Source organism: Lynx rufus, unplaced genomic scaffold (genome assembly GCF_022079265.1).
Source record: "Lynx rufus isolate CCGP_SWC_20201006 ecotype Redwood Valley unplaced genomic scaffold, mLynRuf1.p SCAF_5, whole genome shotgun sequence".
Classification (NCBI taxonomy): Eukaryota; Metazoa; Chordata; class Mammalia; order Carnivora; family Felidae; genus Lynx; species Lynx rufus.
Window position 1 is genome coordinate 87,876,411 of NW_025814867.1, and position 16,900 is coordinate 87,893,310.

Genomic DNA, 16,900 nt, shown 5'->3' on the forward strand with positions numbered 1-16,900 from the left:
CATTAAAAACAAATATTTTATTTTTAATTATTTTTTGAGAGACAGAGACAGAATGTGAGCAAGGGAGAGGCAGAGAGAGAGGGAGTCACAGAATCTGAAGCAGGCTTCAGGCTCTGAGCTGCCAGCACAGAGCCCGACGTGGGGCTCGAACTCCTGAACCGTGAGATCACAACGACCTGAGCCAAAGTCAGACACCTAACTAACTAAGCCACCTAGGGGCCCCTAAAAACAAATCTTAAAAAAAAATAAAAAATAGAAAATAACCTAAATAAGGGGCACCTGGGTGGCTCAGTCAGTTGGAGTGTCCAACTCTTGATTTTGGCTCAGGTCATGATCTCAGGGTCCTGGGATTGAGACCTTCATCAGGCTCCACACTGGGCATGGAGCCTGCTTAAGGTTTTCTCTTTTTCTCTCTTCCTCTGCCCCTCTCCCCTGCTTGCGCCACTTTCTCTCTCTAAAAACAAATGGGTGCCCGGGTGGCTCATTCGGTTCAGCCACTGACTCTTGATTTTGGCTTAGGTCCAGATCTCACGGTTTGTGGGTTCAAGCCCTGCATCGAGCTCTGCGCTGTCACAGTGCTGCTTAGGATTCTCTTCTCTCTCTCTCTCTCTCTCTCTCTCTCTCTCTCTCTCTCTCTCTCTCTTCCCCTCTGTCTTCTCTCTCTGTCCCTCCCGTGTGCTCTCTCAAAAAAAAAAAAAAAAAACTTAAAAAAATTTAAAAACAAAAAACAACAAAAAAAGTAACTTAAAATCTAACTTAAATAGAAAGCATTTTGCCTTTAGCATTTACTTTGAAGCATCTCAAAATCAAAACATTTTTTTCTTTACTTAGGCTTGTAGTGATTACAGGAAAGTTTAAAAAGAAGTGGATTGAATTAAAAACCCAAGAAGCAAACATTTTAGGAATTATTAAAGAAACTCATTAACCTTTCTTCTTTCATCTAACCTTAATATTTCATCTGGGTATCTTTTCTATTCTGGAAATATTTTCATTTTAGTGCTTTAAAAAAGACTATTAGTTGTAAAATCAGTTAGAGTGCATAATGAGGGGCACCTGGGTGGCTCGGACAGTTAAGTGTCTACCTTCAGCTCAGATCACGATCTCACAGTTCATGAGTTTGAGCCCCACATTGGGCTCTGTGCTGACAGTGCAGAGCCTGCTTGGGATTCTCTCTCTCCCCTCTCTGTCTCTGTCCCTCCTCTGCTTGTGCTCTCTCTCTCAAAATAAATAAACTTAAAAAAATATTTTTTAATGCATAATGATATGAAAGGTTTGGTTATTCTTGGTGTTTGCTGTCCCTTAGTAGATTTAGGTTTGTAAGGTGTAAGAACAGTATAGGGGTTTATGAGGATAAGAACATTGGAAAAGAATGTGCTATGGTAATAATCCAGATGCTAAAGCTCTCTCTAAGCATGATAACTACACATGATAACTATATATAATATTGTTTCCCCACACTTGTTCCTTGTTAATTAAAGATATAAATACATATACATAGCATTTATATATAAAATCATTAACATTAACCAACTATGAATTATGAACATTCACATAACATTGAAAAGAATGGTATTTTTGAGCAACATTTAAAAATGTGGTGTCTAAACTATAGTCACATCTACCACCTTCTTTCTAACAATAACACTGATAGAACAAATATTTTTTGAGCCCCCTTTATATTCAGACACTGTGGTAGGTCCTGGGACTATAGCAACATGTGGGTCCAAGTCTGCATGTTGTGAATAAGTAATAACTGTTCATTTTGTTCCTTTTTAAATAATATTATGAATTCAGTATAATTATACAGTTTACAGAAAATTTTGGAAAATAAAGAAAAAAAAATCTCCTATGATTTTATCACCCTAACAACACAACACTAAGTTTTTAGAATCCCTTCCAGTCTTTCTTCATATATGTAGTTTATTTCCAATTTTGTTACATTTCCTTTTTTCAGTTAATACTCTCTTTGTGAAATATACAAATGATCTTTTGTGGGTATAAAGGACAGTTCAAAGGACAATAGTGAAATGAATACGTATGTACTCACGTCTCAGATAACAGGTTGTGAAATGGCCAAAACTTGGAAGCTCTCGGAGGGCCCTTCCTAATTGTAGTCCCTACTGTTTCCTAGATGTAGCCACTTACTTGACTTTCATATTAATCATCTCCCTATTTTTTTTTATAGTTTTACCACCTGTAAAAGTATCCCATAACAATGTTATTTAATTTAGGAAAAAATGAATAGCCAGCACAAGCTTAGCTATATGAGGGCTCTTTCCCATTCATAGGAGAGGGCTCCCAGGAGAGGATAAGGTAAACAGAGTCCCTGGCTTCAGCTTCTTATAAATTATTGAGAAATTTTAGAAGAGCCCTTTATGAAGAAATGAGAAGGCAAAGTTCTGAGTAAGTCCTGTGAAATATATGGCTCACAGAGTTAAAGCATTTGGTATGAGCCAGATACTGGACATTCAGCAGAAATGTGGGCAGAGGGAAGAATCTGCTCAGTGTTTTCCACTGCTAAGCAAGGGTCATCCACTGTGACCCACCTCCAACTCTCAGAGGTAGATTGTAGCCAGAACATGTCTTTGGGTGAAATGAATATCTTCAGCCAATCCAGACAGGAGGGCATGAAAAGGAGAGTTGGTACTTCAGCAGATGCCCACCACAAGCCAAATACAGATGCAGATGGGACCAGTTTCCCTAGAGCATTCATTCTGTCCTCAGGTTTCAAAAGTTGGTGACAGTGGCAGCATGGAGCACGTGGATAACAGTCTTCCATATGTCTGTCTCTTGAATCACACCACTCTGATGTGGACCAGTTTCCCTGTGTCTGCTGTACAGCTTTCTTCCTGGGATGTCCTTTCATTGTCCTCCTGTGCTAGGTCTATTTCCTGTATTCCTTCTTGTTTGGTTGCCTCTCATTTTAGTGAAGCACATCTTCCTTTAACCTCAGAGAAAGGTCTGTGGGAGGCAAAGTGTGAAAATGTATGTTTGAAATGTCTTTATTTTGCCCTCATATTTGATTGCGAGTTTGTATAGAATTTCTAACTTGCAACTAATTTTCCTTTAGAATATTGCCTCCTTGCTACAGGATTCTGGTAAAAAGACTGAAGTCATTCCAGTTTGTCATCTTATGTAACTTGTTTTGTTTGTTTTTCTATCTGAAATTTAGAATCTTTCCCTTGTCCCTAGAAGTCTGAAATTTCACAGTGACATGTCTTGATATAGGAGTCTTTTTATCCATCATCTCTGGGCATTTGGTGAGCCTTTGCAGTATGACAACTCATATATTTCAGTTCTCTAAAATTTTCTTGAATTTTTTCAGTGACGACTTTGTCTTCTCCATTCCTGTTCTCTCTGAAATCTTTTTTTTTTTTTTAATGTTTATTCATCTTAGAGACAGACAGAGCGTGAGTGGGGGAGGATCAGAGAGAGAGGAAGACACAGAATCCAAAGCAGGCTCCAGGCTCTGAGCTGTTACCACAGAGCCTGATGCAGGGCTTGAATTCGTGAGCCATGAGATCATGACCTGAGCTGAAGTCAGATGCTTAACCTTAAGACTGAACCACTCAGGCGCCCTTGAAACTTCTCTTGATTTTTAATTTTTGTTACCATGTTTTAAAATTTTTGAATTTTGTTTTTCAAAAAGCATCCTTGTTTCATGTATCTGATATCTTTTCAAGTCTCTGACGATATTAATCATTATTTTTAAGGTTTCCCCCTCTCCCTTCAGAGAGGTTTCTGTTTCTTCCAAGTCTGTTTCTTTATCTTGGTCTTTGTATTCTTAGTTAGAGACTTTCTCAGAGATCTGGAATTTCTTGGATTTCTGTTCATGATTAAGTGTAGGGAAGCTAAAAACCTGATTTTAAGTTTCGAATGTATAGGTGGAACCTATGCTTTTCAGCGTCAAGTAATCTGGATTTGCTGGGGAACCTAGTGTTAGCATCATTAGATTTTTCCCTCTAGGGTTAGTGAAAGCATTCTTCTGATCTCCTGGTTGGTGGGCAGAGCAACTAGGAGTGTGGAAGAGAAGAGGACTAGGTGGGAGAGGATCTCAGCATCTAACATTTAATTCATATAGGGTTCCTTCCTACCCCTTTTATCAGTGTGGTATCCGTTCTCTTGGAAGCCCCTGGTGTTCCCCAAACTAGAGAATAAGCCACCTTGTTTCATTCTGGAGAGACTAAACTTCCAGACCTTGGCTGAGGTGCAGGAAGAACAGTTAACAACACTGTAGATGGGGAGGGGATTTAAGGATCCAGTTGTTTTGCACATAGATTTCACTCAGTCATCATTATTTTAGCATTCTTGTTAACCCTCGGATCCAGAGGTACCTGATGCTGTCAGTTCCAGTTCTTGAACCCTCTCCGGAATCTATAAACCCCTAGCTTTCTAGTTAACAACTCCCAAAATGTTGTTGCTTTTTTCTGCTTTCCTGGTGTCTGGGTTTGTCTTTATATGAAAATATTTAATATAATTTTAATGGATTTCAGTAGAAAGTGTAGTTAAGATGTATATATTCAATCCACCATGAAATGAAGCTGTAACATTGGTATCTTTTGTATTCCTGTATCGTCTTCATAACCATCTTTTTAAATGATACAGTAGTTCATCAGGTGAAAGTTCTGTATTTAAGTTCTCTAAACCACTGTTAAAAGCATAGCTTTTAATTTTGTTTTTGCATTTCTTTTTCTTGATTCATATTGTTTCCTAAGGCTAAATTTCTAGAAGAATACTTACTAGGCTAAATGGATACAAACATCTTTGGGCTCTTGAAAAATATTGCAGCATTGCTTTTTCAGTTTGTTGAACCAGTTCGTCGTGCCTCTCCAATTCTGCTCTAAAGAAAACTTATCTTTCTTACAGTTACCTGGCTTTAGGTGTCACCAGTTCCCTCCTTTTTTTTTTTTTTTTTTTTTGTGGGTTTTTGTGGGTTTTTTGGTGAAAAAATTTAGATTTAGATTTAGCCACCTGGATTCAGTTTAGGTGATCCCAATTTTGTTGGCAACATCCATAGTCAGGAGCCAGTTGAACATATGCCTTCTTATCTCCCTAGGACCTGATCAAAACATTGACCTTGACCTCCTCAGTGTCATAGAGCTTCCTCATAGCCTTTTGATCGGGTGCTTGTTGGCCTTGACATCCACAGTGAACAAGTGTGTTGTTGTCTTCTATTTTATTCGTGGCTGACTGGGTAGTCAGGGGGAACTTGATGATGGCATAGTGGTCAAGCTTGTTTCTCCTGGGGGCACTCTTTTGAAGATATTTGTGCTGCCTTCAGAGATATAGTGTCTTGGTCCGTTGGAAGGTAGGTGACATGCGGATCTTTTTTGTTTGTGACTGTGAACACCTTTCAGCACTGCTTTCTTGGCCTTCAGAGCCTTTGCTTTGGCCCCTGCTTTGGGAGGTACAGAGCCTTCCTTCTTTACCTTTGGGAGGTACAGAGCCTTCCTTCTTTACCTTTGACACCATCTTTGTAAAAGGCAAAAGTTCCCTTCTTGGGGGATGCCTGGCTGGCTCAGTTGGTAGAGCTATGGGACTCTTGATCTCCAGGTTGTGAGTTCAAGCCCCATATTGGGTGTGAAGCCTACTTAAAAACAAAATGAAACAAAACAAACAACAACAACAAAACAAGTTCCCTTCTTAAAATTAAGTGTAAGTTAGAATTTTTGCTTGGGTCAGTGATCTCGAGTCTGTTTATTTTCAGGGAATGGCATTTATTGCCTCTTTTCATATCTCATATCTTGTTCAGTCAGCCACAATTTATTTTGAAAGCAGAAAAGGAAAAAAAAAAAGCATGGGTAGCATTTACTTTGAGTTTTACCACCATTTCCCTGATGATACTTTTATCCAGTCTAGGAGTTTGAGGATTTTTTAAAAAAATTTCTTCTACCTGACCTTCTTGGTGTTTAATCTTAACTTGACTTTCATTTCCTTTTTTTTTTTTTTTTTAATTTTTTTTTTCAACGTTTATTTATTTTTGGGACAGAGAGAGAGACAGAGCATGAACGGGGGAGGGCCAGAGAGAGAGGGAGACACAGAATGGGAAACAGGCTCCAGGCTCTGAGCCATCAGCCCAGAGCCTGACGCGGGGCTCGAACTCATGGACTGCGAGATCGTGACCTGGCTGAAGTCGGACGCTTAACCGACTGCGCCACCCAGGCGCCCCAACTTTCATTTCCTTTTAAGTGTGCTTATTTTTTATAAATTTTTTTAAGATTTTATTTTTTTAACTAATCTCTTCACCCAACATGGGTTCGAACTCACAGCCCCACGATCAAGAGTCTCACGCTCTTCAGACTGAGCCAGCCAGGTGCCCCAAGCATCCTTATTTTTTAATGAGAGCAAATATTTTTGTGACTTTGTTTTTAATGCTCATCTAGAATAAAGTGTTTTCAGAAAGGTAAGAATAGTTATCTACAGATATGCGCATGGATTAAAATTTCCCACTTTGGTTGATAATTTTGTTGTTGTTATTTTAGGTGGTGCTTCCTACATTTATCCTAGAGAAGCGTTCCTTGCTGGAAATGTATGCAGACTTTATGTCTCATCCAGACCTATTCATAGCCATTACTAATGGAGCCACAGCTGAGGATAGAATGATTCGTTTTGTTGAGTACTACCTTACCTCATTTCATGAAGGCCGGAAAGGAGCCATTGCTAAGAAACCGTACAATCCTATCATTGGAGAAACATTTCACTGTTCCTGGAGGATGCCAAAAAGCGAGGTTGCATCCACTGTTATCAGCAGCTCTTCTACCCAGGCAGTCACAAATCATGCTCCTCTATCAGAGGAGGCTTTGAGCCAGGCGGGACCAGACTGTTATACAGTCAGATTTGTTGCTGAGCAGGTTTCCCATCATCCTCCAGTCTCAGGATTTTATGCAGAATGTGCAGAGAGGAAGATGTGTGTAAATGCACATGTCTGGACTAAGAGCAAATTCTTAGGCATGTCGATAGGCGTAACAATGGTTGGAGAAGGTAAGTAGGAAAACTATCCTCCAATTTTTAATATCTAACTATAATCTTAAATTTGGGGAAGCTTAGATAAATATTACAATTCTGAAATGTCATGTGTACTACTTCTAATTTTTAGTTGTTCCAGAATGGTGGGGGAGGGGAGGCTCATATTTATGGACAAATATAAATTATCCTTTTAAAAATTTTCCCTGGTTTTAAATATAAAATATTCTTATTGTAGAATATATGGGAAACTGAGAAAAATATCAAGGAGAAAATAAAGTTTCTCTAAACCCTCCATCCAGAGAGGGATAAATTTAGCTAGCATTTTGTATTTTTTAAATTGTGTACATGTTCATACTTTTATTTCTCTTTTGTAAAATTGGGATTTGTTCTGTCTGTAGTTTTCTGTCCTGCTTTTTTGTACTAAACAATCATTTTCCCATGTCATTGATAATCTTTAAAACATGTTTAATGACTATAATATCCTATGAAATGAGATATTTACCATCTTATATTTAACCATTTCCTTTATTTGGGCATTGAAGGTATTTCTGTATTTCCATTATTATAAAAAGCACTAAAGAAATATATTATAGATAAATCTTTATCTACATCTTTTATATTTCCTAAGGAGGTATGCATAAGATATTTTAAAATACATTGCCAGACTTTAATTCCACTTCAGCAAAGGTTATGAAAAAATAATTTAAGGTAATACCCCAAAACCAACAACATCACAAAGGCTCCACAGAAATCATTGCAGAGTTCATGAAACTATAATGGCAGAAAAAACCCTACCATTTTAACGTTAAAGGAAAACTCTTGTTTCCTGAATAATTTGTTCAGAATGTAAACTTGCAATGTAAGCATGGTATAATTAAGCCTGTGATGCTAACATTTTGAGACTTTGTCACTGCAGCTGTGAAGAAAATACTTTATCCCCCTCTTCAGTTTTCCCCATTTTTAAAATCTTTTGTGATGTGAGTCTTACCAATTTCCAAATGTTTTAAGTTAATCAAAACTTTTATAACATTAGAAAATACTCATGTTTTATTAATTAAAATGTTTGCCACCTTCAGTTATAAACTTTGTCACATTTGTTCTCAGATCTTCATGAATCAATTTATTTTATAGATGAAAAAAGTCTAGAGGTGATGATACATATTCAAGGTCATAAAAGTTAAGGCCTAGCCAGGTTTAGGATGTCATCCTTTAACATTCTCTCTGAAAGGACAGTTAGTTCTTACCAGTTCATTTGGCAGAAAGAATCTGGTAATGGTGGCCTCTCCAAGAAAGGAAATACTTCAGGAAATTAGGAAAAGCATTAATATCTTAACCTTGCACTAATCATGAAGGTAGTACAAAACAGGTAATTTTTATTATTTAAGTGCTGATTATATATTTATGGATTACCTTTTAGAAATTAAATTTCTATCAGTAACCTCAATAGAAAGTAAGTGAAATCAGGGAATGGGACACAACAATTTATTTTGCTCCTATTATGGACCATGTTTTATATTTATTTGTTGGGGGAAATTCCATTTAATGATTAAGTAAGTGAGGTTTTAGAATTCTGTTAACTAGTTTATTATCATATACATTCAAAACTGTATATTGCTTCAGATTTTAAATTCTACAGTGTGTGATACTAATGCTAAATATATCCTTGGGAATCAGATCATAAACCCAGGTTATATGATGACATATTTTTAGAAAAGTAATAACATCTTTTCCATCTTAAAATGAATCAGCAGTTATTATTAAACACTTACGTATATTCAAGGATATTGTCTATATGTCTTCTGACAGCTCCCATTATATATATAATGTATTACATCCAGAACCATGCCACAGCCAGAACCAAGCCATAAATGGCTTGATAATTCTTGATTTATTGTTGCCCTTTGTGAAGACTATAAAGGTAATACAAGAAAATAGTGCATATTACTTTATGTAAAGTAAACTGCTTTAGAATCTCAATTTGTCTCTTTGCTTATCCTAAAAGTTAACTATCTTAGAATATTTATAACTCTTGCCCTTATTTGTGAACATTAAAAACAGAGTACTTAATGAGCTTTCATTAAGAGAGATGCCATTAGGGGTGCCTGGGTGTCTCAGTTGGCTAAGCATCTGATTCTTGATTTCAGCTCAGGTCATGATCTCATGGTTCGTGAGTTCGAGCCCTACATCAGAAGCCCTTGGGATTCTGACCTCTCTCCTTCTCTTCTTCTCTCTCAAAGTAAATAAGTAAACTTAGAAAGAGAGATACCATTAGAGTTCAGACTAGTAGTACATGTTCAGTTAAGTATTTATTCTAGTGGTGACCCAGGTAAGGAGCTTGGGTTAGTAATGTAGCTCAGATATCCTTAGTGTCCCTTAATTATCTAGTATAAATTGATTATTAATTAATGTAATTTCTCTTCTTATTATATGTATGTTTTTAATTTTGTTTTAATGTTTATTTTTGAGAGAGAGAGAGAGAGAGACAAAGTGCAAGCAGGAGAGGGGCAGAGAGAGAGAGGGAGACACAGAATCTGAAGCAGGCTCCAGGCTCTGAGCTGTCAGCAGAAAGCCCAATATGGGGCTCAAACCCACAAACTGTGAGATCATGACCTGAGTCAAAGTTGGACACTTAACCGACTGAGCCACCCAGGCTCCCCTCTCTTAAATTTTTTTTTAAAAAATCATCCTTAGTATGGCATTACTTAATATAAAACTAGCCCCATTAGAATAATATTTGTTTGAAAACTGTCACTTCTATATCTTATAGCCTAATACTTCAGAATTTGGCAGACAGAGTTATTATTATGACCATATTTTTATGATAGAATTAGTTTTTTTCTTCCTAATATACATAGAATGAAGAATGCTTTTTTTCCCATTAAACTGTCTGAGACTTAAGTTCTATAACTACAGCATTAGACATTTATGTATTACTAAACTGAAAAAGTTATTAGTGCTAATGATCAGACCATAACATGATGCAGTATTAACATGTTCTGAAAATCTGACCTAAGAGTCTATTAGAGGGAAATCTTGATCTGTTTCCACTATAACATTTTCTGGTTCCGTGAACACCAAAAAGATAGCAAAGTTATAATAAAAGTAACCTTGATTCACTATTACCAGGAATGTTATCAAATACAATTTTAAGTGAAGTTAGTTTAATCCAAGGTTGAATGAAAATTAACCAAAATAATGTTCATTTACTAGGTTTGAAAAAAAATAATATGGGTATTTTATAACTGTCTTTTTTTTTTTTTTTTTAAAGATGTTAACCACCTTCATGTTTTCACCTTCAGGTATTCTCAGTCTATTGGAGCATGGAGAAGAGTATACATTTTCTCTACCTTGTGCATATGCCCGATCAATTTTAACTGTTCCTTGGGTAGAACTTGGTGGCAAAGTCAGTGTCAACTGTGCAAAAACTGGGTATTCAGCCAGCATCACTTTTCATACTAAGCCGTTTTATGGTGGCAAACTGCACCGGTAAGAACATTTTAATGATCCCTGGCTCTTACTCTATGAGTTTGAACTTGTATTATAACTCCTTATTCTTTTTCTGTTTTGTTTTATGTTAATGGAGTTAGAGTTTTATTTGTGTTTATTTTTTCAAGGCATTCTGGACATCCTGATCTAGTTTTAAAAATAGTGACAGATCTATCTACTTTTTAAAAATTTTTTTAAAAGTTTGTTTCTTTTGGAGAGAGAGAGGGACAGAGCGTGAGCAGGGAAGGGGCAGAGAGAGAGAGGGAGAGGGAGACAGAGCCTGACACGGGGCTCGAACTCACGAACTGTGAGCAGATCTATCCACTCTTATAAAAATTTCCTGGTTAAGTAGCTAAGGAGAGGTAGAATAGAATTACTAACAAATGAACTTGCAGTCTGTGGCCCAATTTCTGCCTTTAAGGAGGTTCAGACTAGACCCAGGCCTCAGTGAAGGCAGTTATTGGTTCAAATTAGCATGAAAATGTATCTAATCATACGAAATAGTTCAAGAAGCACAACGATGGAAGCCAGTGTTTTTAGGTACTAATACTGTGAATGGTGGCTTTGTTCTACTTCCATCTAGGAAATGGCCAGTTCTTATATTCCCTTCTGGCCTTCTCTCAGTCTCTTCAGCACTGGTCCAGATCATCCAAATCACACGAAGACAAGTTATCTAATAGAATCTTCAAAAGGGATACTGTCTCCCATATGGGTGATGGATATTGAGGAGGGCACCTTTTGGGATGAGCACTGGGTGTTGTATGGAAACCAATTTGACAATAAATTTGAAAATATATTGAAATATATTGAAAATATATTGAAAAAAAAAGAAAAAAAAACAAAAGGATACTGTCTCTTTTCCTTAAGCCCTTGATATTTATTTATTTTTTTAATGTTTATTTATTTTTTTTTTAATTTTTTTTTTTCAACGTTTATTTTTTTTGGGACAGAGAGAGACAGAGCATGAACGGGGGAGGGGCAGAGAGAGAGGGAGACACAGAATTAGAAACAGGCTCCAGGCTCTGAGCCATCAGCCCAGAGCCTGACGCGGGGCTCGAACTCACGGACTGTGAGATCGTGACCTGGCTGAAGTCGGACGCTTAACCGACTGCGCCACCCAGGCGCCCCAGTGTTTATTTATTTTTGAAGGAAAGACAGAGCATGAGTGAGGTAAGAGCAGAGAGAGAGGGAAATACAGAATCCGAAGCGATCTCCAGGCTCTGAGCTGTCAGCACAGAGCCTGACAGGAAGCTCGAACTCACAAGCCTTGAGATTGGACACTTAACCGACTGAGCCACCCAGGCACCCCCCTTGGTATCTATTCTAACTGTCCCTAAAGTAGGGTTAGTTTTCTCGGTCTATAAACTCTTTATCGAAAAATACATACCTTGTTGATGATTTTCACAAAGTGAAAATTTGAGCATTTTGATCTAGACATGGAACATTACCAGCATCCTAGAGATCCTCCTCATGCCCTCTTACAGTTATACACACACACACACACACACACCACTTATACCCCTTCTTCCTAGGGTAGCCACTTTCCTGACTTCTAATACCATTGATTAGTCTTGCCTGTTTTTGAAATCTATATAATAATGAAATCATACACTGTGTGTTCTTTCATATTTGACTTTTTGCTGAACATTATGCTTTTGAGATTCATCCATATGTAGCATAGTTCATTCTCCTCACTGAGGATTGTATTACATTGCATGACTGTCACAATTCACTTATTCATTCTAATGTTGATAGGCATTTGAGTAGTTTGCAATTTGGGGCCATTATAAATGGTACTACTAGAACATTGTGTAGTGAATATATGTATGAATTTCTGTTGGATAGATACCTAAAGGAGAATTGCTGAGTCATAGGGGATGGAAGTTGAACTTGAGTAGGTGCTGCCAAACAGTTTTCTTAAGTGATTATTACCAAAGCACACTCCCTGCAGCCATGTTTGAGACTTTCAATTGCATATAGCAATTTTACTTTTTCATTCTTAGACAACTGGTACTTAACAATTTTAGAAGTGGAAAGAAAGATTGATCGGTCCCCAGACATTGATTGAATGGCCCTTTATAAATGTTTCAAACACTGAATATTTCAAAACACTAAAGCAGAGAATTAAAACACACACATACACACACACATTACCCAACCATAACCACTAGACATTGTCAGAATGGTCACCTCTTATCCTTAGAGAAGGTAGTAATATGGTTAATACTTTGCTCTATGCACTTATACTTAACTTCTCTCATCATAGTAATCACAGGATTCGAACCTTACAACCAGCAAGGGCTTTAGAAGTCACTAGACCAACATTTATTACGTGCATATATCCCTTTGCAACATGCCTGATAACTGATTTGTTCAGTCTGTGTTGAAACATCGTTAGTACAGAACTCACAGTGCATGAGGCAAGCAGTCCCTTCGGACTCCTCTTATTTCTATGAAGTTAGAGCTGAAATGGATATCCCTATAACATTCTTGCCTTGGTGAAAGTATTCCTCAGTGTATATGCTTGAGGAGAATGCTTAGGGGAAAACAACTACAGTGGTAAATCTTCCAAAGCCAGCACTGTTTATTGTCAGTGACACTGATACATTTCTTAGTGGCATGTCATTTTTTTTCATAAGTATTATTTTCTGGATAAGGAGACATGGAGCAATTTTAATTGTCTTTTTTGCAAACTATTTTTGGTCTCTGAAACTTCATTCTGAGAGTTTATGTGTATGTGCATATATGTGTGCATGTGCATATATGTGCATGTATACCTGTATGTGTGTTATTTGAAATCCTACAGGACTCATACTACCTGTAAAAACATTAAAAAAATTTTTTTAATGTTTATTTTTGAGAGAGAGAGAGACAGAGCACAAGCAGAGGAGGGGCAAAGAGAGAGAGAGACACACAGAATCTGAAGCAGGCTCCAGGCTCTGAGCTCTCAGCACAGAGCCCAATGTGGGGCTTGAACTCACGGACTGCAAGATCATGACCTGAGCCGAAGTCAGATGCTTAACCAACTGAGCCACCCAGGTGCCCCTAAAACCATTTAAAAAAAAAAAAATTAATTGTGTTATTTATACACAAATTTATTTTCTTGATTGGTTGGTCTAATTTCCCCAACATGGCTGTAAGCTTTTTGACAGAACTATACTGTTTTGGGCCTTCCATTGCATCTGTACAGTGCTGTGTACATAGTAAGTGATCTGTAAATATTCGTGCAATTTTATTTGGAAATATGATTGAGCATGAGTTTCTCTCTTCTTGGAGATAGAATCTAGTTCACTCTGTCAAATCATACCTATTCCCAATGATCCTTTAATACATTACTGGTTAACTTTTTAGATAGGAACTCTTAGGTCTGAGTTTTTTAGAGCTTCACTCAGTTGATATCCCCTTTCCTCCTCTAGGACAACCCAGCAGAGGTTTGAAAATAGCTCTTGCAGGCTGTCTTCATTTTTCTCTTCTTTGAGTTTAACATCTTTATTTAACAATCATTTTCAATGACATGAAAAACTAAGAAAGTAGTTTTGGTGTTAGTATATTCTACTCAATGCCAGATAGTTGATATAACTGAAATGAAAATACTAGAGACCCAGGTAGGAGTAAATCAGTAGATATTTTAACATTAGTACCAGATGCTAGGGCAGTGGGGATCAGTCTCTCAGGAGATATTGAGGCTTATAAACACCAACATACACAGAAAGTTGTATTGGAATTTGGATCTAAACTATAAAATCGAACCCAGGTCATAATTTTTTTTACTTGCAATTAAGTATGTGTATTTATATTCCTGTTCAATCCTTGCCTTTTGAATATATCTTTTAACTTTGATATAAGAATACAGTATATTATTTTGCTGGCAAATCTGATCCTTATTTTGAAGGCAGTGGGGGAGTCAATTAAAATTTTAAACATGGAAGTAGTAAATAAACATGTTATTTAATTATTTTTATCTTTTATTTTGAAATCATTTCAAACCTACAGAAGAGTTGTACAAACTCTCATATATCCTTGGCCTAGTTGCTAGCATTTTGCCTCATTAGCTTTATCAAAGTCTTTTTCTCTCTATATATATACTTCTTCTTATTATTCCTGAAACATTTGAGAGTTAAACATCTGTGTTAAAGGTATGTTATTCTGAATTTCCTAAGAACAAGGAAATTCTCTCCTACACTCACAGAACAGTTGTCAAATTCAAGAAATACAATACTATTATCTGATATATAGTCCGTATTAAATTTTGTTAATTTTCCAAATAATCAGCAATATTTTTTCTCCTGAAAAATCTTGCATTCATGTCAATGTTACATCCCTTTAGTCTTCTGGAATATTTCCTTAGCTTTTCTTGGTCTCTTACGACATTTTTTTGTAGACTACAGGGCAATATTATAGAATGCCTGATGATTTGTTTTTGTTTTGTTTGTTTTAGGTCCAGGTTACATATTTTTGACGAGAATACATTATAAGTAATTTTGTTTCTGGAAGTGATATATTTTAAGTATTTATTTTTTAAAACACCTGTCTGGTGGCAGATGAAAGATGAAGAATGAACTGGAGGGTAAAGGGAGTGAAGAGAGAGTAGAAGAAAGGAGGCCAGACAGACATGCAGAGGTGACCCTTCAAGGAGTAACTAACAGGATGTAGAGGATCAGGGGCATCTAAGATAGCTTTGGATGACATCCTGGTTATTTACTACCAGTGAATAAACTTCTCTAAAACTTAAGTGCTTAAAACAGCAATTTATTATCTTTCACAGTTCTGTGGACTGACTAGGTTCAGCTGGGTGATTCTCTCATTGTGTCTTTCATGTTGTTACAGTTGGATATTGGTTGAGGCTTCAGCCATCTGAGGGCTTGACCCAGCTAGATATCCAAGGTAGCTCACTAACGTGGGAGGCAGTAGATCTGGCTGTTGACCAGGATCACAGCTGGGGCTGTCATTCAGAGGACCCTCATGTGGCCTTTCTGCGTGACTGGGGCTTCTTCCACCTTGGCAGCTGGATTCCTAGAGGAAGCATCTAATAGCATTTTAAAAGACTTACTGGCTTTTAACACCTGGTTTTCATATTTTGACTTCTTGAAGACCCCTAAAAATTTCAAATAGATATCCTCATTTTTGTTAATGGTCACTCATCATATTTACTCTTTGGTTTGTTTCAATCTCTTACTTAAATTGGCTTCTTTTCCCCCTTCATATTCTTTACCTATCTACAATGCCACATTCATTTGATTTTTCTGTCACTTGGAAGTACTACCCTTTTCTCTAACAGTCTCTTTCTCTCCTTTGCATGCATATATACATTCTGTCCATAATTCTTGAGGGATACTTCTAGCTGACTCTGAAGTTTCCTAATTTTTTCCATTCTGATCTCTCTCAAGACTGGTGGTTTCACCCAATTTCTCATTTAAAAGATTCCTATTAGAAACATCTCTCTACTGTTGATACAATATTATAATGAAGGCTTTCTTTCATGCCTTCCTCCTTAGACAGCCTAGTTTTTTACTGCTATCTGCTATCAGAGCAGACACATTATCTGCTGTCTGCATTTGATATAAATATATTATCTTCCACTTGTCTTCCCTTACTCCCTCATTTTCCACAACTCCCTCCAATGCAGCCAAGTGAGCCTACTTAACTATTCCTCATGCCCATGTCCTCTCCTAATCAGATTTTCCACACTCACTTTAAGATGATGATCATATAAATCATCCTAAAGCGAAGTCAGAATTATCAATATAGATAAATAGACATAGCATTCTATCTATCTATCTATCTAGTGGTATGAAATTAAGATGACATGAACTGTCTGCTAAGTGACATACTTTTCTGCATGCAGCAGGTACAGAATAGAAAGAAAGACCATCTCTGCCTTCAAGAAGCTTTCAGTGTAGTATTAGAATCCAGCACCCTATCTTTGGAAACCATTTGTAAAGCTTTTAGGGAAAATGTCATATATAATAGACAGTTAAAAACAGTCTATTATTATAATAATCATAGCATTGGAAAGGAGATTAGATAATTACTATACCTGAAAGTAAAAAATTTTTTATAGTTTACTTATTTATTTTGAGGGAGAGAGAGAATCCCAGGTAGGCCCTGTGCTGACAGCATGGATGTGGGGCTCAATCCCATGAACCATGAGATCACGACCAGAGGTGAAACCAAGAGTCAGATGCTTAACTGACTGAGCCACCCAGGCACCCCTGAAAATAAAATTTGATTCTGACTCATATGTTGAAGTAAAAAAAGAAACATGATATTCGACATATATCTCATTGTCTGATAAAGGAAGCCTAACACTTTTTCGAGAAAAGACAAACTATTTTCCTGGTATTAAATTTTAAAGGGATGTGTTGCAGGTATCCTTATATAGTGGCATTTAGAAACATAATAGTGTCTTCTTCAGTAGTTCTGCATAAAATGTAATTATCCTTCATGT

General features: G+C 36.9%; 1 protein-coding gene across 1 annotated transcript in view; it reads left to right on the forward strand.

Annotated features, from left to right (window-relative positions):
* The window catches only part of OSBPL11 (oxysterol binding protein like 11), an 85,170-nt gene that overhangs the window by 50,523 nt on the left and 17,747 nt on the right, over positions 1-16,900 (forward strand). The window contains exons 9-10 of the mRNA XM_047098971.1: positions 6,483-6,981; positions 10,266-10,452. Of these exons, the coding sequence (XP_046954927.1) occupies positions 6,483-6,981; positions 10,266-10,452 (686 nt within the window). The remainder of the gene's footprint in view (positions 1-6,482; positions 6,982-10,265; positions 10,453-16,900) is intronic.